This window comes from Stegastes partitus, unplaced genomic scaffold, assembly GCF_000690725.1.
Source record: "Stegastes partitus isolate 25-593 unplaced genomic scaffold, Stegastes_partitus-1.0.2 Scaffold68, whole genome shotgun sequence".
In the NCBI taxonomy this organism is placed as follows: Eukaryota; Metazoa; Chordata; class Actinopteri; family Pomacentridae; genus Stegastes; species Stegastes partitus.
In genome coordinates this window covers 945,011-968,818 of record NW_007577799.1, presented here as the reverse complement: position 1 = coordinate 968,818, position 23,808 = coordinate 945,011, and the positions used below count along the sequence as shown (strand labels likewise).

General features: G+C 39.0%; 2 protein-coding genes across 2 annotated transcripts in view; one reads left to right on the top strand and one right to left on the bottom strand.

Moving 5' to 3' along the window:
- Positions 1-22,387, top strand: part of zc2hc1a (zinc finger, C2HC-type containing 1A) — a 34,927-nt gene extending 12,540 nt beyond the window's left edge. The window contains exons 2-12 of the mRNA XM_008276298.1: positions 3,397-3,399; positions 12,541-12,583; positions 13,299-13,372; positions 14,488-14,604; positions 15,075-15,101; positions 16,252-16,393; positions 16,740-16,882; positions 18,835-18,940; positions 19,125-19,200; positions 19,952-20,056; positions 20,629-22,387. Coding sequence (XP_008274520.1) covers positions 12,565-12,583; positions 13,299-13,372; positions 14,488-14,604; positions 15,075-15,101; positions 16,252-16,393; positions 16,740-16,882; positions 18,835-18,940; positions 19,125-19,200; positions 19,952-20,056; positions 20,629-20,764 — 945 coding nt within the window. The 5' untranslated portion in view covers positions 3,397-3,399; positions 12,541-12,564 and the 3' untranslated portion in view covers positions 20,765-22,387. The remainder of the gene's footprint in view (positions 1-3,396; positions 3,400-12,540; positions 12,584-13,298; positions 13,373-14,487; positions 14,605-15,074; positions 15,102-16,251; positions 16,394-16,739; positions 16,883-18,834; positions 18,941-19,124; positions 19,201-19,951; positions 20,057-20,628) is intronic.
- pkia (cAMP-dependent protein kinase inhibitor alpha) lies at positions 1,626-7,436 on the bottom strand. Its single transcript, XM_008276297.1, has 3 exons — positions 7,348-7,436; positions 4,656-4,848; positions 1,626-3,970 (listed from the first exon to the last, which is right to left on the bottom strand). The coding sequence occupies exons 2-3, from the start codon at positions 4,804-4,806 to the stop codon at positions 3,894-3,896; spliced, it is 228 nt and encodes a 75-aa protein (XP_008274519.1). The 5' UTR covers positions 4,807-4,848; positions 7,348-7,436; the 3' UTR covers positions 1,626-3,893.
- Positions 22,388-23,808: the final 1,421 nt, after the last annotated feature.

Here is a 23,808-nt window from a genome sequence, read left to right as displayed (position 1 = left end):
ATCTTATCTTATCTAATATAATATAATATAATAAATACGGACCTACAGGGTGTGAATACTTGCACTTTATTTTTTCAACTAAGAGACATTATTTTGTTGAATGTTTTATTTCATTTTGACACAGAACTTTTTTGGGAAATTCTTGTTGAAAAAGCCCAAATAAATTGACCATGACCCAATACTAAATGGCAGTAAAAATGAGAAAGAGTAGATACTTTTTATAGGCACTGTTTACAGATTTTAACAACTGTTGTCAAAGTCCCTAAACAAGTATGTCTGCAGTCACCGCTAAGCTTCAGACTTCTAAGAAACCTGAGATATGTTAACTAAGGAACAAAGTCCATTCACTTGGATATAGGGTTTTACTCATACAACAAAAATGTTTTTTATGTTTAACGTATAACCTGCGCGTATAAGTTGCCCTGTGACATTTATTGCTTCACAGATTCCTTTATCAGATGATCTATTGTATCGTTTAGACCTGCAGCATAACAGTAGTATCAAGTACCAAATCACAAAGGTTTATTAACAGTCAATACATTTGTCTGTATTGATTTGAATCATTAAAATTCATATAAACAGTTAGATAAAATGAAAATCATATTGTAAATATAATAGGACATAACAACATCTTAGAAATAATGGAATCTATCCAATCAGCAGCTCTTTTGCATTTTTCCAAGTTTGTCCAGAATGGTGAATATATTGTTCTGAACAGTCCATAGACCTTTGATTACTGCAAACTGCTGTAATGGTTGTGTGTATTCGTAAAATTCTTTATGTGGTTTTTAAAAGTGCAGGTTAAAAATGAATCTTTTTATACCACCAGCACTGAATGGCGCACAATCTAGTCACCAATACAGCCATCTCCACAATCTTTAGTAAAATATAAGGGTTATAATTGTGGAGTGCCAATGCCATCACATGGATCAACAACTGAAGTACAGTCATCCTCAAATGTATTCATACCCTCCCAGTAAAGAAGGAAAAAAAAAAGCTGTCACTGAAATAAGTTGAAATTGACAAAAGTAATAATACATTTTTAAAAAGTAATGAACATCATGATGACATTGCTTTTGAATGTGGTTCAACAGAATTAAAAAAGGAAAACAACCAACCAAAAAAACATACAAGCAAACAAGCATGATGGGACCCGTAAACTAATATTTTGTTCAACAACCCTTTGAGGCAATCACTGCCGTCAAGTGTTTTCTGTAACTCTCAATCAGACTTCTGCACCTGTTGACAGGTATTTTAGCCCACTGCTCAACTGCTCATCAGCAAAGTGCTCTAATTTGTCTGGGAGAGTTAGTTTTTTTAAATTATTCTTTTCAACCACAATTCAAAAGGCATGTCTTATTTCACTAAATTATAATTTAACAAATCTTTATTTATTATTACTTTTTTCAGTTTCTAGTTATTTGAATGACTGTTGTGAATTTAGGCTTTTCTTTAATGGAAGGGAATACATTTGAGGACATCACGTGGACCTAACATCACAGTAAAGGGCATCACAATGACTGACTCTGTTGCTGAATACTAGGTCTTCATTTGACCACCAGAGGGAGACAGTGACCTTTCCTGTACAGCAATCTCATCTGTGGACAGTGCAACATATCACGTCATTTTTCGCCAGTGACATTTAATTGCACATTTAAACCAACAAAACTGAAGTCAAACATGAGTGTGTTGTGCAGTAAAGCCTCTGACAACACACTGAATGGATTTCATGAATGAACTGCCTAAATAACTAAAAAAAAAATAACAATATGGAAAATGCAAAATGAACAGGCGCACTGAAACAGTCAAGAAACACACGCGACTCAATGTACGAGTTATACAAATACACTGTAAAAAATAATCCCTTAAACCCCGTCAACAAGACTGATAAAGCAAATTGATCAGTTAAAATGACTAGATTCAAGAAAATAATTAAATGAAATATGCCAGTGTTGTGCAGCATATTGTGCAAAGACATGTTTAGGATATCCACGCATTTGATTGGTTTAACAAAACAAGGCAGTGTACAGTTATAGTATTAAAAGGGGTAGTTCGTTCACCATTAAAAGGTTGACTGACAAAAAATGGGGGAATTGTAAAATCCATAGGCAGCCTGCACAACATTATAATTCAATACATAATTCTAACAGAAACCCTATCCAAGGAATACATATATACAGTATACACCTTTAATAAAAAACAATGCTAAAAAAATAACACACTAGTGAGTGCTAGATGTAGTGCAATTTATCTAATCTCCAGTAGCAAATTATTATTATTTTTTTTCAATATCCACCTTAAATCAAATCACATTTAAACACATGCACACACACACACACAGGCACACACGCACACACACACACACACACACATACGTGATAGGTATGAGAAATGTGTTGCTTCCAGGGAGCACTTTAATATAGACACGTATTTGTGAGGACTTAAGAAGAAAAGTCTTGCATCTTTTGCCGCCAAATATTGGACTGAAGGCAAGATCAGTCACAAACAGTGAGAAAGACGAGAACGTATGATCAACCACAAAACAAAACTCTGTTCAAGGGGTCCAGTCGTGGTAAAATCTTGTTTTAAAAAACGTAATTCCAAAAACTGTGTGAATAATATAACTGCAAAAATAAAAAAGTCAATCTCACAATGAATATTTAAAATGAAGAAAAAAAAGTTAAATCTGTTAATTATACAAGATAAATTGCATGTTTAAACATTGAATATCAGAAAATAGTTCCTCCTGAATAAAACCTTCACAATATTCTGAACACACAAAGCACAGAAATAAAACAGAAACAACAGTCGAGCTACCAGATCGCCCTGGCAGAAAAATATATTTATAATGTTTCATTCCGGGAAGGAAACATGCATTATCTAGTAGATGTCCACACTGGCTGCATCTGTGATGATGCACAAAGAGAAAGGCAAGTGAATATTCACTTCAACTCAATAAACGTTATGGGTCAGATGGCAAAACACAGTGAAGTCACCAACAGTTACACTCACACAACGTTTTTCCTGTCACTGCGACAGTCAGGAGCAAATCAATTATGTTTCTAACTTAGCTTGACCTGACCTGATTTGTGCTGGCTGCCATTTGACCAACCAATAAAATATTAAAATGCACCCATTATTTACCCACATTGCTTAAAAGAAAATTCTCAGTTGATACTGACATGGATAAACAAAAGCCAGAATCACGTCGCTTTTGGCTGCAGTTTAACTTTGAGTGCAGTTTTGAGATAATGTCCATTGAGCCTCCCAAAATATACAAAATATATAATTGTAGGGGGAAAAAATGTGGATGGAGGCTGAACATAGTCAACAGTGAGCACGGATAGAAGGGAGCACATGTGTGCAAGCACTGATGCAAGAAGAACAGAGGAAGAGTAGGTGTCCAGTCACTGTCCTCGCTTCCCTGGAAGTATTTCAGACATATCAGTGGTGAATGACTAAAGGCGACGGGGGGAGGGAAGACAAAATTTTAATTCTGTGGCAATACTTAAGCCTGCCCCAAAAACCTTGAATGGCCTCCTTTCTCTTCTCCGACACTCCTTTCCACTCAGGACTGCTGACAGTCAAACAGGGCTGGTTTTGGTCGTTGACGTCACGCTGCGTTCACTGTACATCACATCCAATTTCACTTCAGTAGCCACGAGGGAAAGGCAGCAAGGCTTTTTAAAGAGGTTGAAACGCACCCAAGTACAGAAGGGAGACTGCGCTGTGGTTGCCATAGCGATGACTTCCTGATGGCGGGATGGTGGCAGTAGAGGATTTTGCTTTATCTGTTCATAGTCACTAGATGCAATTGACCAGTCAGAGGCTTAGCATTCAGGGATCAGATAGGGAAAAACAGGCTGTTGGAGTCCATAAATATGTGATGGCAGCTAGCTGCCCTCAGCTTCAGTCTCCTCTTCTTTAGCAGGAGAGTCCTGGCTTTTCTCAGCATCTTCTCCCTCATCGCCTGGCAGAGAGTGAGAAAGAGGGACAGACAGTTTCATGCATAAGTTACTACTTGTTAAGTCAGTGACTCAAATGAGGTTGAATCAGCAAGAAAGCTACCGAGATAGAACCGGGGAGGAATCAACTCATAACAGCTCAGTATATGTGGAGTAGACCAAAGGAAGTCATATTGTATAGACATTCCCAAAACATACTGATCCTTGCTTCTTTTTTGGAAGAAAAAAATAGAGCTGAGATGCACTGATCCCTTACAGAAGACATAGTAAAATAATCTTTTGAACCTAAGTCTTAAAAGCACATCTAGTCCTTTTCCACTATCACAAGTGCAGAGTACACCACATGCAAATATGTAAATATTAAAGAATCTAATTTACGTTAAGAGCAGAGAAATTGAGAGAAGAGTGCAACATTTTCTTTTGTGGTGCAAGTTATTTTTTGTATCTATGAAATACCAATTCACTATATACAAAAAATGATGGTGATGGACTTTCAAAAAACACTGTGAACTGTCAACACAAACTCCACACTCTGATGGATCCAACTGAATCCCATTTTGCAATTTTAAGCGATTACAACATTAACCACCCTTCATAATCACATCGAGTTGTTTAAAGAAAAGTTCCATTTAAATTGCTGATCAAGGCCACCATCAAATTATGCGTCATATAAGCCATGATGCTCCTCACCTGGCTGGTTGATGTTGAGCTGTGCCAGACTCTGTGACAGGTCAGTGGGTCCCTGCGCTCCAGTGGCTGCTGGGAGGTCGTGGATGGCATTCCTTCGGCCAGATCGTCGAGAAGCGATGAAGTCCTCATAGGTCGCTTCCACATCCGTCATCGCTGAGACACCTCACCATAGCATGGCCTGGTATAGCACACACTTACAGGTGCACAAAGACGTACACACACACACACTAACATAAGTCAACATGCACTACGTTCACAGAAAGACTGTCAAAATGTCGAGAATTCGTGCAACTTCTCCCAAGTAGCTCTGCAAAATGGACGCATCAGCAGTTTCTGTTGTCGAGAAGAAATAGACACAGTGGGCTACCCGTGCACTCATTCAATACATGCCTGACCTAATCCCTGATTAATCTATTTTAATCTCAGTCTGGGGTACCAGTGACACAGCGGAGACAAATTCTAGAAATGTTAGAAGGAATACTGAAGAGACAAACATGAGCTTGAAAAAATGCACATTCAAAGAGGCAATACTGGCAGAAAGGAGGAAACTACTGTAATCTTGCTTGGAGTAAACGTGGACCACATTGGGAGATGCGTTGCTATGGAGATTTAGGTTAAACCCCTCTGTTGACATGTAAACACTTAGTATCAATCTGTCTGGGTGAGGCTGCCCTTAAACACTGAGCAGGTTCGGGCTTTGTTGTCTTTGTTGTCCTATTTCCACCAATTAAAATCTGTCATTCTGACTTTTTTAATTTACTGTTTCATTTTTTAATTTCTGCATTTAAACACTTCCAAAACTTGGACTCAAACAAAAAAAAAAGAGAGAGAGAAAAAGTTTTTTTGAGGCATCACGTGTATTTCATCACAAAATCATTTGGTTTTTACTCCGGCCTAAATCCAGGGTTTTTTAACTAATAGGAAAATTACAAACATGACCTCAGCCCCCACATCCATTTGTGGCTATTTGCAGAGCTGTGCAAGCTGCGATTGACCATGGGCTATTTTTGGACGCCTCCTCTGTCATCTTTTGAGCACACGCCCACTCAGCTGTCATTCTCCAAATGGTGTCAAGACGGGCAAGACCCAACAGATGTTGTCAGTGTACAACTGCCAGACTGAGCATGGGGCAGCTAGAGAAATACAATCACTATTCTGCAATAAAAAGAGAGAAAATGAGTGCCCTGTATATTGCTCAGAGTCAAACACTGGTGTTGACTCAGTAATGATAGTGTAGTGCAGGTTAGTGCGAGATCTGCATGATAACGACCGTATATAAGCAGACCTTTCCGTAACTGCCTTGCAGCTCTCTCAGTAAAATAATTATTTTTGTTTAGAAAATAAATGGATGCCTGCAGTGTTAAAGGTCGAACACCAAAATCTGGATGGAGAAAGTGCGCTATATTCAGCATAAAACATATGATGTTAACAGCTGTCTTAGTTTTTTGGGGGGGGTGAAATAAATGAGACCATATAATCTTTTATATGGAACACTAACTATAAAATAGTTCAGCCACCAATCAACATAAGTTAATAACATTTTAAGTGTATTGTATGCTACTGCAGGCGAATGTAGATATTTTGAACGGAAGGTGAGTTTTGATTTGTAGCTGAAAGTGACAGAACATTCTTGGTATGTGTTTCCTATGCTCATATTCTATGAAATATTAATCGGCAGTTTACATAATTTAGCCACACTGTTGCACCCATGAAGAAGAACATTAGCAGTTCAGCTCTGTGTGTGTGTGTGTGTGTGTGTATGTGTGTGTGTGTGTGTGTGTGTGTTGTCTCTTGCAGTAACGTGCCCCTGCGGTCCTTATGGCTTTACTCCCATGTGGGAACAAGAGCTCAGCTGGCCTGGACACCAATATATCTAGAACAGACTCCAAACAAATGATCAAATTACTGAATAATACAACAGGCCAATGCGCTCTGCTTTCTCTGTCACTGACTGGGGGGGGGAAAAATGGCAGCTCCTGTTTTGCAGCCATTTGATTTGTTAAGCTGCCAAATAGAAAATTAGCAGAGTGTAGCAGTGATGAGGAATGGAGTCCCAGAAACTTATACCAGACTTATTCTAGGTGGCATGGGCATTACTGGGACCGATGCCCAGCACTCTCACTCTCTTTTTTTCTCTAAGGCACACAAGTATGCTCCTACACTGTCATGTAGAAAAGTAAATAAATAAATAAAAATCACCAGTAGTCTTTCAACAGTTGTGCTATTTCTGTAGCAAATTACGACACTGGTTAAGTCATTTATTATTAAATGCATCTGGTGAACTGGTTAACATCTGCCATTATTTTGTAGGAGTTTCCATTAGTGTCATGAAAACATTTATTAGACTGTGTCCTAAATTAATTTTGTCCTCCAAAACTGATCACCCACTATGGAGTAAGTGGAGGCACTGCAGCATCACCATGGTGCGTACTGGATATAATAAAGCACTTACTTGGTATAACCTTTATATATAGACATGCCAGCCACGGTGCAGGAGAATCATCATGCTCTACCTGATAATAACAAATCAACAGCCATATGTGTTTCCTCTGATGACAAAGACCCCCCACAGAGCTCATTCAGCGCCAGTAAACGCAGCCTGCATAATATGATGTGAACGTTACACATGCGACTACGAGGTAAACACACTGTGCACCTGCAGCTGTTATTATTATTATGATCAATAAGGTACCTGTTTGGGCTAAAGGGCTTCCGAATATTCGCAGGGGTCAATCACATCAGCTTGAATCTTGCCACTTCGGTATTCCCCATTTCGCTCCTGAAAGAGGATTTACCAACGTCAAGCTAGCGACAGTACAAAACCACTTCAAGGAAGACATTTCAAAATAAAGCTCCTATTTGTGAAGCGTGTTACAATCCGGTGGAATTAAATGTTTGCATCGCTGGTGCTGAGAATTTCCATTGATTTATTTATTCTAAGCAAATATATTGTAATATAAATCAAATAGCTAGTGGTACTTACAGGACGTGCAGTGTGGGTAGAAAAAGAAAACAGACAAAATATAATCAGTATATGATTAAACAAGAGTCTACAGTCTGAACAAGCGCTTGTAGATGTGTGGTGAGAATGTGTGGGATCTGCAAAAGCAAGTTTGCATAATGAAATCATTACCTTTTTTATTTTTTTTTTAACTTTACTTTTTATGCCTAAAAATGTAATGTTACAGTTCAGGTTCAGATCCCTCTCTGGTCCCTGATTAAACTACCCAAAAGTTTATTTAATCATTTATTTTTTCATGGAAAAAAATCACTTCCTTTAAAACACACCTTGACTCTGCATCATTGTTTCCACGAGAGAGCTACAGCTAAGTCACAAGTATAGACAAACACAATGTGCTCAACATAATTATAATATTTAATACAATTATAATATTTCATGTCTTTATTGAACACATCCATTAAACACTCATAGTGCTTGTGGAAAAAGTTAGTGAACCCTTGGGCTAACGACTCCAGCAAGAGCTAATTGGAGTCATGTGTTTGCAAACCTGGAGTCCAATCAATGAAACGACATTTGACTGAGATGTAGAGCTACTGTGACCTATGAAAAGCACTCAAACTTTTTGAGTTTGCTATCTACAGGAAGCATCTGCTGATGTGAACCATGCCTCGCAAAAAAGAGATCTCCGAAGACCTACGATCAAGAATTGTTGATTTGCACAAGACCGGAAGTGGCTACAAAGTCATCCCAAAGACTTTAGGAATTCACCAGTCCACAGTTAGACAAACTGTCTCCAAATGGAGACGATTCAGCACTGTGGCTACTCTCCCCACAAGTGGGCGCCCAGCCAAATGGATTCCAAGGGCACAACGCAGAATGCTCAGCGAAGTAAAAACAAATCCTAGAGTAACACCTAAAGACTTGAAGGAATCATTGGAACTGGTTAACTTCTCTGTTCATGAGTCTACCATACGCAAAAGATTGAACAGGCATGGGCTCCATGGCAGGACACCACGGAGGAAGCCACTGCTTTCCAGAAAAAACATCACTGTACGCCTAAAGTTTGCCAAAGAGCATCTTGACACTCCACAATGCTACTAGGAAAATGTTTTGTGGATTGATGAAACAAAAATTGAATTGTTTGGGAAGAACACGCAGCACTACGTATGGCGTAAGAAAGGCACCGCATTTCAACATGAGAACATCATCCCAACGGTGAAATACGGTGGAGGGCGCATCATGACTTGGGGCTGCTTTGCTGCCTCAGGGCCTGGACCACTTGCCATCATCGAAGGGAAAATGAATTCTCAAGTTTATCAAGGTATCCTACAGGATAATGTCAGGGTGGCTGTCTGTCAGCTGAAGCTCAGTAGAAGTTGAGTGATGCAGCAGGACAATGACCCTAAACAGAAGTAAATCTTCAACAGAATGGCTTCAAAAAAAGAAAATCCACCTTTTGGAGTGGCCCAGTCAGAGCCCAGACCTGAACCCAATAGAGATGCTGTGGAATGACCTGAAGAGAGCCATTCACAGCAGACATTCGAAAAATATGGCTGAGCTGAAGTAGTTCTGTTTGGAAGAATGGTCTAAAATTCCTTCTGAACGTTGTGCAGGTCTGATCAGCAGCTATAGGAAGCGTTTAGTTGAAGTTATTGCTGCCAAAGCAGGTTCGACCAGTTATTAAATCCAAGGGTTCACAAGGGTTGTTATTTGTTCAATAAAAACATCCATCCATCCATTATATATACACCGCTTAATCCTCACTAGGGTCGCGGGGGGGGCTGGAGTCTATCCCAGCTGACTTAGGGTGAAGGCAGGAGACACCCTGGACAGGTCGCCAGTCTATCACAGGGCTACACTTAGAGACAGACAACCAAGCACACTCACATTCACACCTACGGACAATTTAGAATCACCAATTAACCTCAACATGTTTTTGGACTGTGGGAGGAAGCCGGAGAACCTGGAGAGAACCCACGCTGCACGCAAACTCCGAAAGACCTTCTTGTTGCAAGGCAACAGTGCTACCAACTGCGCCACCTTGCAGCCCTCGATAAAAACATGAAATATTATAATTGTTTGTGTGGTATTATGTTGAGCACATTGTGTTTGTCTATACTTGTGACTTAGATGTAGATCAGATCACATTTTATGAACAATTAATGCAGAAAACTAGGAAATTTCAGAGGGTTCATATACTTTTTCTTGCCACTGTAGACGGATAGTGATGAAGAAAGATATTTTCTCCTATTTTAATGATGATTAAGAAAGTCATTCTCTTTTTTGATGGTCACCAGACCCTTGATTCCACCCCCTGTTGCCATGTGTTTTCCCATCACCTTTCGTCATGTGTTTTCCTATCTCCTGTCACAGACCCCCGATTCCGCCCCCTGTTGTTCATTGCCCCCTTACCTCCTGCTATTTGATTAGCAACCGTATGTTAACTAACCACTATTTGCTTCTGTATTTACACACAGGCCCCCCCACCCTCAGACATGTGTGACTCTGCAGATGTTCGGAGTCGGTTTACCATCACAGACTCATGTTCTGTGTTTTGCTAAGCCCACTGTATACCGGAATACTACTAAACAGCCACTACAGCAAACTTCACATGAGGACTATGCGTAAAATTTCTTCAACGATAGATGTTGGAGGTGGACAGCCTGAGGTAAGAAGGTCCTCCTCATCCTCTCTGTGGCTCAGTCTGTGGCTGGGGTGGGTGGGCTCACACCCAGTCTTCCTGGCCTTTAACCTGCATCGTTTGTGTGTAAATGTGTAAATTCCTGAGCAACTTGAGAGGGAGCTTGAAGTCCCTCAGGTGTCTGAGGTGGTGGAGATGCTGTCGAGCTTTCTTCACCAGAGTATTGATGTGACGGGACTATGTCAGGTCCTGCGGCATGTTGACACCCAGGTACAGTCCACTCTCTCCACCTCTGTCCCGCTCATTTTGAGTGGGTGGTATGCCCTCTGCTGCTTCTTGCTGTAGTCCACGATCAGCTATTGAGAGCCTCACTGTGTAAGCTGACAGAACTGGCTCCTTGCCCTGGTTATGTATGAAATCCTGGTTGTTATCTTTACACTGCAGCTTTAAGGCAGGTTGACTGTTACTGCGCCGTTGACAATGTGTCTTCCAGCATATAAATATGCTATTTGAACATGTTAACAAGGTAAAAGGAAAAAAAAACAACAACTCTATTTTCACTGTAGGGAGTCTCAAAGGTTCGGATAATGGTTAGGGTTAGGCCAGAAATTGTTAAGGTTAGGGTTGGGGTAAGTCCTCAGTATGTATTAGGTAGTATTAATTGTAGCCCTCAAATTGATATAAGTCAATTGTCCCTCGAAGTGATAGAATCACAATTGTGTGTGTGTGTGTGTGTGTGTGTGTGTGTGTGTGTGTAAGCGAGACAGAGAGGGATCACAGAGAGGAGAGTCACTGTGACAACAGCGATCTTGTTGTGATGAAGGCAGATGCAGCCATTCAATAATGTGTTTCCCATGGTCTCATAGCGCCTGTCTATGAATACTCCATTCACATGACAAGCGTTCTCAATATGGGAAACTGAGAACCTCCGAGTGGTTGCTCTGGCCATGTGGTTGAGCCAACAAAGGGAGCACACTAGTTTGGTTGTTACAATGACAGTCATCTTTAAATGGGGTCTGTCAAGGGTGAAAGGCAAAGTAAGGCCAGCAATTTTTAAAAATGACCTGACTTTGTCTTTTGAAAATGAAATAAAGAGTATAGACACAGACAAAACATTCAAAGATAATCATAACATTAGTAAAGTCATACAAGTATGTATAATTTTATGTATGAAACCATACAGCTGTGTTTTGAATTTGGTTAAGATGTCCATGTCTTTGTAAAAATCATACATTCATGTGATAAATCAGCCTCATCAAGGCCAGAGACCCCCAAACCCCACCATCGACACTGAATCAATGCATTATATTAATGCACAGCTTATAAATAGGATTATTATTTGCCTTTTGTACATTTTAAGTTGTTTACACTACACATTTTGAGATGTTACACATTCTCAGGCACATTTGCACATTCCTGCATTATCTGGCTGTCTCACTTAAATAACATAATAACTATGTTTATGACTTTTATAATTGCATTGATTACTTGTACCATTTTCTTCTTATGCCCACTTGTACTGTTTATTTAACTTGCAGCACTTGCTTTTTTTTTCATAGATTTCACCCTTTTTTTTTTTTTTTTTTTTAGAAAAAAATGTTCTCCTTGCCTGTGTTTATTGTTATACCCCCAAAACAGCGAGTCAAATCCTTCAAAAGTGAAACAAAAAAGAGGAGCTACTTTAATTCCATATTTGGGAATTTGCTGGGAAAATGACAGTGGAGGTTGCCTCCCACGCCCCACCTGCTGTCCAAAGTACACGCTGCATGAACTCGAAACGTTCAGTAACAGCCAATGAAATACTCGGATATTAGCACGTGGAGCGGCATCCGACAGTCCAGTTGCTATTGGTAGCCAAAGATCAGTAAAGTCAAGATAATTCACGTTCAATTGCAGCCTACGAAAACCACTATTGTACACACAATTTGAACAAAAGACAAAGAAAAAATAATGAGCTACTTTAATTCCAGTGTTTAGCTGAAAAAAGGATAAAGGTGCAATTTCTTTAATAGCTCACGTAATACAGCCCACTCTTTGTTTTCCAAGACATAACCCACTAACGTCTAAAAAAAACATAATATAGGATATGTCGATACAGCAACGCCGTCATTGATTTACAACTATCGTACTTGTTATTTTATTTGTAGCTTATAGTAATTTTCGGGGTGAAAAATTAGGAAAAACCGAGAATTTGAAACCGTCTCCGCTGATTTAACAAAGTCGAAAGCGAGCAGGGGTGATTCATCTTGTTTCCAGTGTTTGGCCGTGTGTGACAACGGCAGCAGCATCAGACAAGGGATAACCTAATGATGGAAGAATTTGAAGGTGAGCAAAATTGCCGTCCGAGTGTTTATTTTGGCTGTTTTGTGCCAAAGTCGAGCTGCCAACCTCCCCGTTTTTACACTCCCAAGCTATCCTTGCTGCTTTAGCACAGCACTCTTTGATAGCGACCTCTTTTTTTAATGTTTGTTTGGGATTTAGCCCAAGTAATGCTAGGTAACGTCAGGGCCAAAGATGAAGCTAGCTGCTGACTGGTCTCTGAATGGGTGTGATCCCTAGCTAAAGAAGCTACCCAGTGTTAGCATGCCGCTAACTAATGAACATTTAGCTGAATGAACTGAGTTGCGTTTTGCAAGGAGCCGTCAGAGATTTTGCTTCTTTCGTTACACTGACGACACAAATGCTGCAGTTGAATCGGTGCCGTCTCTACTTTTAGCCGTTTTTCTAGCATTTGGAAATGATTTGTGAATCCGTGTAGAATTAACCAATAACGAAAGCAATAGTGAGACATTGCAGTTGGATAATTGCGCTAACAACAGTCCATAAAATACAATTCATGAGCGCAGAAGCATTGTCAGTGTGAGCCATGCACCAAATATCAAATGGGTCATAAAGAACAAACAAACAAAAACGTGATTTTCTATTTGTGACCGTTTTTCTTTTTTATCTGCAAGCTATAGGTCACATGTGGTCTAATTGTGTTTCCATAACATTTTAAACTTCCTCGCTATAATCAGATTTTAATGTGTTATTCTTACAGACGGTGACGCTCCTTCTGCTGAGGATCTGGTTCAATGTAACACCTGCAAAAGATGTTTCTTCCCTAAAGTCCTGGTAAACAAACACTCTTTGGTCATCTGTAACATTCAAGAAAAGTTCAGTGCTGTAAGGGCAGACACATAGGACTCAGTTCAGCGAAACTTTGAGACATCCATATGTTTTGGCGAAAATAAAAATGATTTTCATGCACTAAGACACCCTCGAGGTGCTTGAATCACAGTATTTTCCACAGCTGTTATCAGCTGACAGGATATCAGCTGTTTGGATAATAGTGTGTCTCTGGCTATGATCCAAATAGCCAGCAGGGCCCTGTGAGGAGCTCTTTAAACAGAAGATGAAGGTTTTAACGCAGCAGTAAAAGTAGTTATTCAAGCAAATGAGTGAAATTTAAGACTGCATGAGTTAAAACCCACAACTGAGAAACTACTATCCTCCTATTATTGTCGTATTAATGTCTAGGGAACGTGCAACATCAGTTGGAATGGAATTTGTTGACAAGGAATCAGAAAGACAAACAAATGCAGATGTGTATATTTGCAACTATTTTCCTCTTAATGAGATTTCTGCACTCTTCAGACTACTGACATCATATTTTTTGTGACTGAGATAATATTATGTAAAGCATTTTAATCATACGACCAGCTTTATTGCAGTTATGCAACTAAATAAAGACAATTGTGATAAATATTTTATCACCAGTGTATTTTTCTGTTAGTAATGTTCTGTTAATGTTTCTGTTATGTTCTGTTTATAATAATTACTGTTTTATCAGGACAAAAACAACACAGACTTTTACCACATCGAAGCCACAATGATTACGTTATGTTATTGAGACATATTCTTCCTGGTAATGCAAATACGCAAAATCGTGCACTTATACAAGCACTCAGCCTCAGTAATGGCTGCATCAGTGCGTGATGTATTGTTATTTTATAATTGTGCAGGGATATAAGCTTGCATCTACATCAGGAAGATATTAGGAGGTTTGAAGAGTTGAATGCAGCTTTCAGCAGGTTACTGATGCCATCAATGTTACACAAACAACTCTGTAGCCTTATTTGAAAGAAATGTTCAGTCACAGAGTTCATGCTCATCTTGCTTGCGGAACACTTGACAATAGTGGATTCACTTATGGAGTGTTTATTGTGCATTTTTTTCACTCCCCACAGGAGAAGCATGCTAAAATCTGCCAAAAGTCAACATCTAAAAGAAGAAAGGTTTTTGACTCCAGTAGACAGAGAGCTGAGGGAACAGACATCCCCACGCTGAAACCCATCAAACCAAAGGTAAGCCGTCACCTGACAAGAGGGTTGGAAATCCAACACAAGATTCCCAAGAGGGCTCAATGACATTATTAATGGGAAGAAAACATGGTCCAAGTTGTACATCTCCACCTGTTGGAAAACTGCAATAATTGTGCATTTTGTTGAAAACATTGCTCACATTAAATTGTCTACAAATAGATGTTAATAACTGAATTCATTTCTCAGTTCATTGTTCAGTTCATCAACATTCATAGTACAAATTATGAGTCTATCTTCAATCTCAGGTTATTTATTTAACCCTCTAATACACATTCATGTTTTGGATGGCCGTAGTTTAGAAATATTACATGTCAAAAGTGAAGAAGCTGTAGAGTTTAAGACCATACATGGTGGCGAACAACGCATATTTGAATATTTACTGTTCCGTGTAGGACATTCAGTATTTTGTGTTGACAGTTTATTTTCACATGTAAACCACTTTTGTATTTCAGTCACAAAGTTCAGCTGCTGCTGAGAAAGTAAGTTGATTTGTTATTTTTTAATTTGTGCTTCTTTTGCATACACATGATTTTTTTCTAATGAAGCCTAGGAGGAAATTCTGGCTTCATAAATGTTGGATTTCCTTGCTTTGAAACATTGACTTAAATAGCCTGGAAGCATGTCAACTCATGCTGGTGGTGTTATATTAGAAAGAAAATATCACTAGCGTTTTCCTTTCCTTCCTACATTCTTTAAGCAACAATATTCAGATGTATCTGATTAGGAGTTTTTTTCTTTTCTTTTCTTTTTTTTTACCATGACTGTCTTTATTGTATCTGTTCTTGCCGCTCTTTTGCAGTCACTTTGAACCTCCCCTAGATTCAGATTAATCTTTGACGACTCACCTTAAAACTGCAGTGCTTGGTCGATGGCTTTGCTTATTATAGAAACTGTCGTGAAGTCTCAAGGTCTGTAATGAGGTCACTCTGAGTAACCAAGACTTGCTAATTCCTTTGTACCCAGTTTGCAATCCGTTGCCTGGCAGCTGTTAAGTTTTGTCTCTGCAAAATAAACGTATATTTCTGTCATCTTGACTTCAACTAACTGCTCTGTGCTCACTCTGTCCTCCTACTGGAATAACAGCATTGACATCTTAGTGATACAAATACAAAAACCTATACTTGTTAAATGATTCTCTTGGTATCTCGAAATGAGGATTATATTGTAAAAGTTGCAGGGAACAAAGGAAACATTGGTCTCTCTTTTTTTCCCAAAATCATCTGTGTTTTTTAGACAAACATGCTTAATGAACTTGGAAGACTGTAACTGAATAGGAGGAAGTCAGTTGGGCTATCATGTTGCTGCAGAAGCAGCTCAGACGGCGCTCGGTGAACTGCTTCTGTCAGTAATCATCAGCTGTAGATAACATACAGACTGCCACTATGGAAATGTCTTCTTTTGTTTTTACTTGTGCTCAGAGTAGGAAGCATGAGCAATACTTTCAGTAAAAACACTACAGAACTATTTCCAGGCTGAGATACAAGAACCTAATCATTAAAATGTACCCATGAACCTGTGATTTTTACCCATGAACCTATCTAGATTGTTTAAAATGGAACCATAAACTGTGACTGTAACAACAAACTGGTCTAACCGAGGATTTCTTCTGTGATGTTGTTGTCCTGCCAGGCAGAACCCCCGAAAAAGCAATCCAACTGGCGCAGGAAACATGAGGACTTCATCGCCACCATTCGGGCTGCCAAGTCCCTCACTCAGGTCATTAAGGATGGGGGGCCGTTACCCCCACCTCCTCCTCCTACCTATGACCCAGGTAGCACATAGTTCTTTACTGATTTGAATTAAGCAAGAAAGACTGACAGTTTTAGAAGCTCTTTTTAAGTTTGAACAAAACAGCTGCCTACAAGGGTTCATGATTTGTTTCTTGACTCTTAATATGTTTACGGGTGATAATAATTTTTTGAAAAGGTAAAGAGGGCGAACGTAGAAAACATTTCTGGCAAAATTGTAGATGTTGGCTGAAGATGGTTGCAAAAAGTACAGGCCGCATCTTCTCACACGGCAGTACTTACAGCTGTCTCTGTATGCAGGATTTGTGTTTCTGTAGCTGATTTACTAAAGACATGGGTATATTTTCCTGCCACCTGGTTTGTCTTTAGACTATATCCAGTGTCCTTACTGTCAGCGGAGGTTCAATGAGAGTGCAGCTGACAGACACATCAAGTTCTGCCAGGAGCAGGCTGCCCGCATTCCCAACAAAAGCAAGCTAGGAGATGCCAAGAAGCCTCCTGGTCGCACACAGGTACATGCATGCACAGACAGCACAGGTCTTTTTGTTGGAGAATGACACACATGTCCAGTTTTACAACAATTACATTGTTTTAAAACCTAAAACACTGATGCTCTGCCAAAGTTAGTAATATATGAATGTGTTTGTGTGAATAGCTATGCCACCACTCTTTCTCAAATACTTGGCCAGGCAATTCTCAGTTCTGTGTTATTGCCAATTATTTATAATGAAGAAATGTACTTTGTAAATCCCTAACAAATCTGTGTCTTTTATAGCCATGGTGAGACTCCCACTTTGCAGCAAATGTAGAATCACTAGTCACTTAGCAACAGCTATGGTGGGGGGAGTTAGTTTGGTAGCCAATAAAAACTCAACAGTCTAAACCATTTTGGTTTAGAGCTAGGCTTGATGAGAGAAAACCCTGACCATTAATCATTATGTCGATTAGGTCTCCCAGTGTGGCACGTTTTCTTGCTTCTGTACCAACAGCAGGTGTCACCAGAAGCATAATGTTTTTGAATTGTCCATCTGCCCTTACGTACGTCTGTATGTACTGTTCTCTTTAATGTGGTGTCTCCTGAAGACCTTAAAGGAATTTCTTCAAATTTGGCACCGCTGTTTACTTGAACTCATAAAAGAACACATTAGAATTTGGTCTCCAAAGGTAAAATGTCACTCTCACCTCACAAAACACAATTTTTGACCATAATGCAAAAAAATGACAACATTTGTCACAAATATCTAATTGGATGAAATGATGAGTTGCTGACAATTTATATCCAAATTTCAAAGGTCAAGTCTGGACAGTCATGGGTGAAAACTGCAACTTGACAGGTTGATGAGTGCATGCAATTAGCAGGTGATAATTCTAGTTATAATTGTTATGAATCTGTGAAGCCTCCGTTTTCCTGGTTTGTAGCTATTTAAGATTTTCTCCTAGACAGCAGTTTAAAACATTTCAGATAGCCAAGCTATCACACAAGCCACATATTTAAGGTTTTACAGTGCATAGCAAATCCTAACACACACATACACCTGCCAACCATTCTTCATGTGTGGCTTCATCTTTGCTATGGTCTGTGCCTGCTGTTGAAGAAATTTTACCCATAGTCCTCATCTGAAGTTTGCTTTAGTGGGTGTTTAGTAGTATTCTGGTATATGGTGGGCTTACCAACACATAGCATGAGTCTGTGATGGTAAACCGACCCATCAATAATCAATGACAGAAGATAAGAGAACAATGAACAAAAGGTGGTGGAATCGGGGGTCCGTGACAGGAGGTAGGAGAACACATGACAAAAGGTGATGGAATCAAAGGGTCTGGTGACTATTAAAAGAAAAGACAATGACTTTCTTCATCACCGCTTAACAAGATTACGACGTCATGATACATTACCAATGTGCTTTTGGTTTAGAATAATTATGTTAGTGCTTTGCACCTGTAACATTCATAGCTAGTGCTCTACACCAGTAGTCACCAGCCACTGGGCCACAGACCAGTGCTGGGCTACACAGAATAAAAACTACTACTAAACTTTTTTATTTTATTATAAAATATTTTCTTTTATCTTTTATTTTGAAAAATGACTAGCTCGTCTTCGTGTCACTTCTGCCTCTGCTTGCTTCTCGCACTTGGCTCTAGTTTTCATGCCCAACCGTTAAACAGAGCCATCATTCTACCTGCTGCCAAAATGAATTAAAACCAAACTTCTTTGGAGAGCTTCTTTGAAAAGAGGGAGAGACTCGATGCTGAGACAGAACAAAAAGTAAATACATATTTAGTAATAAAAAGTCATTTTATTAGTTTACGACACTTTAAATAAAAAAAATGTATATTATTTGCAATGTGCACGATGACTGGTCCATGGAAAATTGGTTGAAACCGGTCCGTGTCGCAAAAAAAAGATAGGAACCACTGTTCTATACCACATATTTATCTTTTGTTTCCTTCTCTTTGACGTCAGTACAAGCCTACTGCTCCTGTCAAGAAGGCCAACTCTCCCGCTGTGTCAACCCTCCCTTCGGCCTCCTCTCGTTTACCCCAGAGATCAGGCCTTGGACAGCCCACTGGTAAGACAGCACAGCTGTGTTCTTCTGTCGTCATGGGGTGTTGTGTTCACACCTGACAATTGTGTATATTTGTGTCAGATTTTCAAATAGACTGAACCTAAATTTATTACATTAACTACAGTAATACACATACTGTGCTGTATTGTTCATCTTATTATTTATCTCACTTCCTCTCTCACTCCAGGAATCCCTTCTAGTAAGGTCTCCTCTGCAGGTTCAGTGAGGAGTAATCCCTCTGGCCTCACCAGTCCACCATCAGGGTTAGTGCACACATACATGTGTATCAATATTGGCAGTTAGCCCAAACACAAAAAAAGATATTGCTCAATTGATATTGGTGTGTCAAAGATACTATAAGCATTTTACCTTTGTCTATGCATGTAGTCATGTCTATTCAAGGACCTTTTGCTTTAGTAAATCTATGTACATGTGTTTACTGGCCAGATTATTTTAGTTCTGTCTCTTATTTTTAAGCACAACTTAGTTAAAAAACAAACAAACAAACAAACAAACAAACAAAATGTAGTATTGGCACTAAAAATACAGTGAGGCAATAAATCACTTGAAATACGAAAGAATTTCTTTTCCCTTTTTCACTTTATGTCTTCAGCATGTTGCACCACACTGTCTACACTGTGTCTAGACAGGAACATTTATTCACAACAACTCAACAGCAAAAGATGTTTCAAGCTTTATCATTTCACTTGGCTCCATGTGTGATTGAAGAAACATTACATTTCTTTTTGTATTGCACATGGTTCTTTAAAAATCTACACCTTGCTCATGTAATATCCCTAGGCCATTACTTTTGTGTGTTCTACCAACAACATGTAATTACAATCTCTTGATGGATTCATAAGCCTGAAAAATGTCACTACGTCCGTGCCAGGTCAAATGTTTTGAAATTGAGGTTTATCTTTACAAACCTAATGTTTGAACTGGTTTGCATTTAAAACACTTTTATCTCTGTTCTGTCTTGTTTTTTTATTTTTTTCCTGATTCCTCTGTTAGTGTGGGAAGTAAGGCCCGAGCAGTGAGCTCTGGCTATGGCTCTGTGAGGAACACTCAGCCTGGAGTAGGACTCAACAAGAAGAAAGTAGACACCTACATATCAAGGTAAATCAACTCCCAAACACAGGAGCTCCACAGAAAGTCGCACGACTTGGTGACCTATCCTGACCTCTTGTGGGTTAGTGGTGTATTGCAGACACACAGTTCACTTCTACTATACAGTTCAAATTTAATTAGATTGTAATGTAGTTTTTAAGTTCACATTCAATTAAGGTAATTAAGTTTAATTATGCCTCTATGGCTTGCACAATTATGATGATTTAGTTGAACATACAGCTAGAGGTTCAGATTGCATAGGTTATAGCAATAGCATGGAGGCAAAATGTCTGTTTAATCAAATTAAGACAAAATATTTGGTTTCACAATTCGCTATCTGACGTGCATACTACTTTATCAATACTACTACTGTATTTTTTTTAAAAACTAAAGCATTTACTTCATGTGCTTTAAGGTTATGTTTGTATGTTTTATCACTGTCTACCTCACGTTGACCTAAATGTTGCTCTCTAAAACTAAATGTTTTAAACTCCTTAAATAATAATGCACTAAAATGTCACTGCTAACAACTTTGCATACATATATTCTCAACTTCCTGCTTTGCTGTCTTTGTCGTACAGAAACGATGTTGATAGTGGAAATGAAGTCGGCAACGGTGGAATGAAAAGCAAGTTCTGTCACGCTTGTGGGACCAAGTACCCCGTTGAATCCGCCAAATTCTGCTGCGAGTGTGGGGTCAGGAGGATGTGTATCTGATTAAAGTCCGAAGAACGGCAAAGTAGAGGAGAATAGGGATGCACCGGTACTCAAGCTAGCGTCAGAGTTTCACCAAGGCTAAGAAGAATTAAAAAAAAAAAAAAAAACCCGTCTGTCTTAATTTTCACTCGTGGGACTAGTTTCCTGGCAGTAAAGTGGTTTAATTATCTAACAACTGTATGGTGCTGAGTTTCGGCGTAATCATGGTTAGTCTTTATTCATGATGGGGGGTAATAATACAAACATAAAAATATAATAACCATAACCTAAAATAAATTGTGCATTTAGTTGCTAAAGGCTGATAAATTGTGGCGGTGAACTGATGCGGTACAAATATAGGTGAAACTGTAAAGGCTCATGATGTCAGTGCTTTATATGACTGATAAAAAATAAATCCATGCAGTTCAGTTTTATTTAGCTTCTCTCTCAGTGCTGGATTGTCTCTCAGCATTGCTGCTTTTTTCCAGCAGCTTACATACATGAACATTACTGCCTTGAAACTAGAGGCCAGAGAGCGTTTGAGAATTTGTAATGACAGAAAAAAGTAGGGGACAACGCAGCCCTGAACAATAATCAGTACTTATAGAGGAGACTCGGTATCAGCATTTAGCAGATATTGGTGCATCTTTAGAAGAGAGTAGAGGGCAGGTGAGTAGGTAAAAACTAAGAAGTGGGTTGTTAAATGTGAAAAAAGGAGGTAAAGGAAAAGTGCTGGGTTACTCATTAGCGGTGATTTTGATTGCCCCTGTATCTAAGTCCCCGGTCAACCTTGAACTGAAATGCATTCCTTAATCCGCTCTGCCTCCGCTTCCTCTCAAACAGAATATGTTCCTTTTAAAGTGCAATATGATTGACTACTGAAGAAAGCAATGTGGTTTTCTAAAGAAAAGGTATTAAATTTTTTTGTCTTATCACCTTGTTTTGAGAGGGACCTTTCCAAAAAGTAATTAGCTGTTCAAGGTTCTTGCTCCCTTCAAGGTCACCTTACAGAAGAACTTCTCATAATAATACCATTAGAGACAAATGTAGCATTTATTCAATCCCTTTTATTTCCTCTCGTTTTATACAGTGAGTTATTTATTTTCTTATTCCCTTTCGTTTGTACTGAATGAACAATGACTGCATCTTTTCTTTTAATGCTCTACAAAAGTATCGTGTTTTTATTTGGATTTGTTTGAAACCTAAATGCACCTGGATGTGTTGCAGTTGCTTTTTTTCTTTACAGTGTTCCTACTGAGTCAGTATTTAGTGCACTAAGGCATTTTGGGTCAAAAGTACAGGAACACTACTGTCATTTTAAGCGATCTGTAGGCCTATGGTTGATGTCTCTACTTGGTCCAAAACACTATTTATGACCCCACAGAGTTCATTTGCAGGTGGGATACTGAGAGAGAAACGTCTCTCCTTAAGGTGCATTGGTAATTTAAGCGATATATCAGCTCATTTAACAAGGCATTTGCTCCAAGAAAATAAACTGTACTGTATTTATGTTACATGACGAGAAATGTTGACTGGATGGGTATGTTTTCCTGTACTGATTGCAATGGTTGTTAGACCAGATATGGTTGTGCACTAATACCATGTATATCCACCATCAATAAACTTCTATGAAGATGGCTGTGATGCTGTTGTGAGTGTCTCGTTAAGCAGTAGAAGTACTGTGCTGCACAAAGTAACACATACACCATAACTTTCTTTTGGATATAAATATATTTTAAAAAACACATGCCATGTTTTATACAATAATAGTTGCCTTATCTGCTTAAAAATACAGACATTTAATAGACAGAAATTTGTTACAAGTTAATATGTAATATATGGGACTCTACAAGAAGAGAAAACAGCTGCTGAACTGAAGGGGGGAGCTGGGAACAGACTACATGCTTCTAGCTTTTGCATTTCTTGTGCACAAACTAACTAATGGCCTATTTTAGAATGATTGTTCTGACTTCTCATGCTGCAGTGCATTCTTGAGATACTTTTTTATTTATTTTTTTTAATGTGGCAGTTACCATTAATCAAAACAACGGCTTAATGTGACAAGAAAAGCTTCTATGTGTTCCAGAGGAGAATAATGTGTATGAGTGGAACTTAGCCATCTGTGGCAGAATGTGCTTTTAACATATCAATCATTATTCAATGATTAAGCAACACAGTGCCATCTATGAGAAACCTGACTTGACACTCTGCCTAAAACAACTCCCCTTACAGGAAAGAGGAGGAAGAAAAAAAAAGGATCTTAAGATAACAAACATTTGACAGGGTTAGCCATTCAAACCTAAAGTGAAAGCAAAACTGTATTTAAGCCCTTTAATATTTCCTGGTCAGGCTTCAGCACTCATTGCAAAGTGCAAGTAAATGTCATAGCATATTCTTTACAATCTACTTGCGTAGAAACATCTGATTAGCTGCACATTGGCAATTTTAAATGAATCTTACAAAATACTTTCTTTTTTGAACACACCTTCAACCGTGTAAGAGCTTCATTGTGCTGTGCTTCATGCACATTGTACAGTCCATGAGACATCCATGTGAATTCTGCATGATAGCAAATGGTATACGTAATACACAGCTGGTCCGAAGCACAGTGTGGGAGAGTCCAGTACGTTGGGTGAGCTTGGAAGTTGGCTTAATAGCTTGTTTTATTGTAGCTTGGAAACTTATCTGAAGAGTCAGTAGTCATATAGCACCCAAAACAGCTGCAAGAGAGATATACTAGTACTTTACAGGAAAGCTTAGATGAAGTGAAAGCTTCTTCTTGCATAATCCCATGAAGGACTGTGTAGTAGTGAGGAACTGGCAGCATGTGCAAGCTTTTTTTTTTTTTGCTTCACTCTGTGCTTGAGTTGGATCTCATAGCTGCTAATAGGCTATTGAGAATCAGATAGCATTCAGTCATGTTAGAAATCATTGCCTGGGCTCTGCAAAGTTTTCTAGTCTCCTTCCTGCTTTTTCTCTCCTCGGTCCCTCTTTGTCCTGTCGCTGTCCTCTTCTTCAACTTTACTTTGGGTTCTTTAGTCTGGACAATAAAAATCAACACGTGC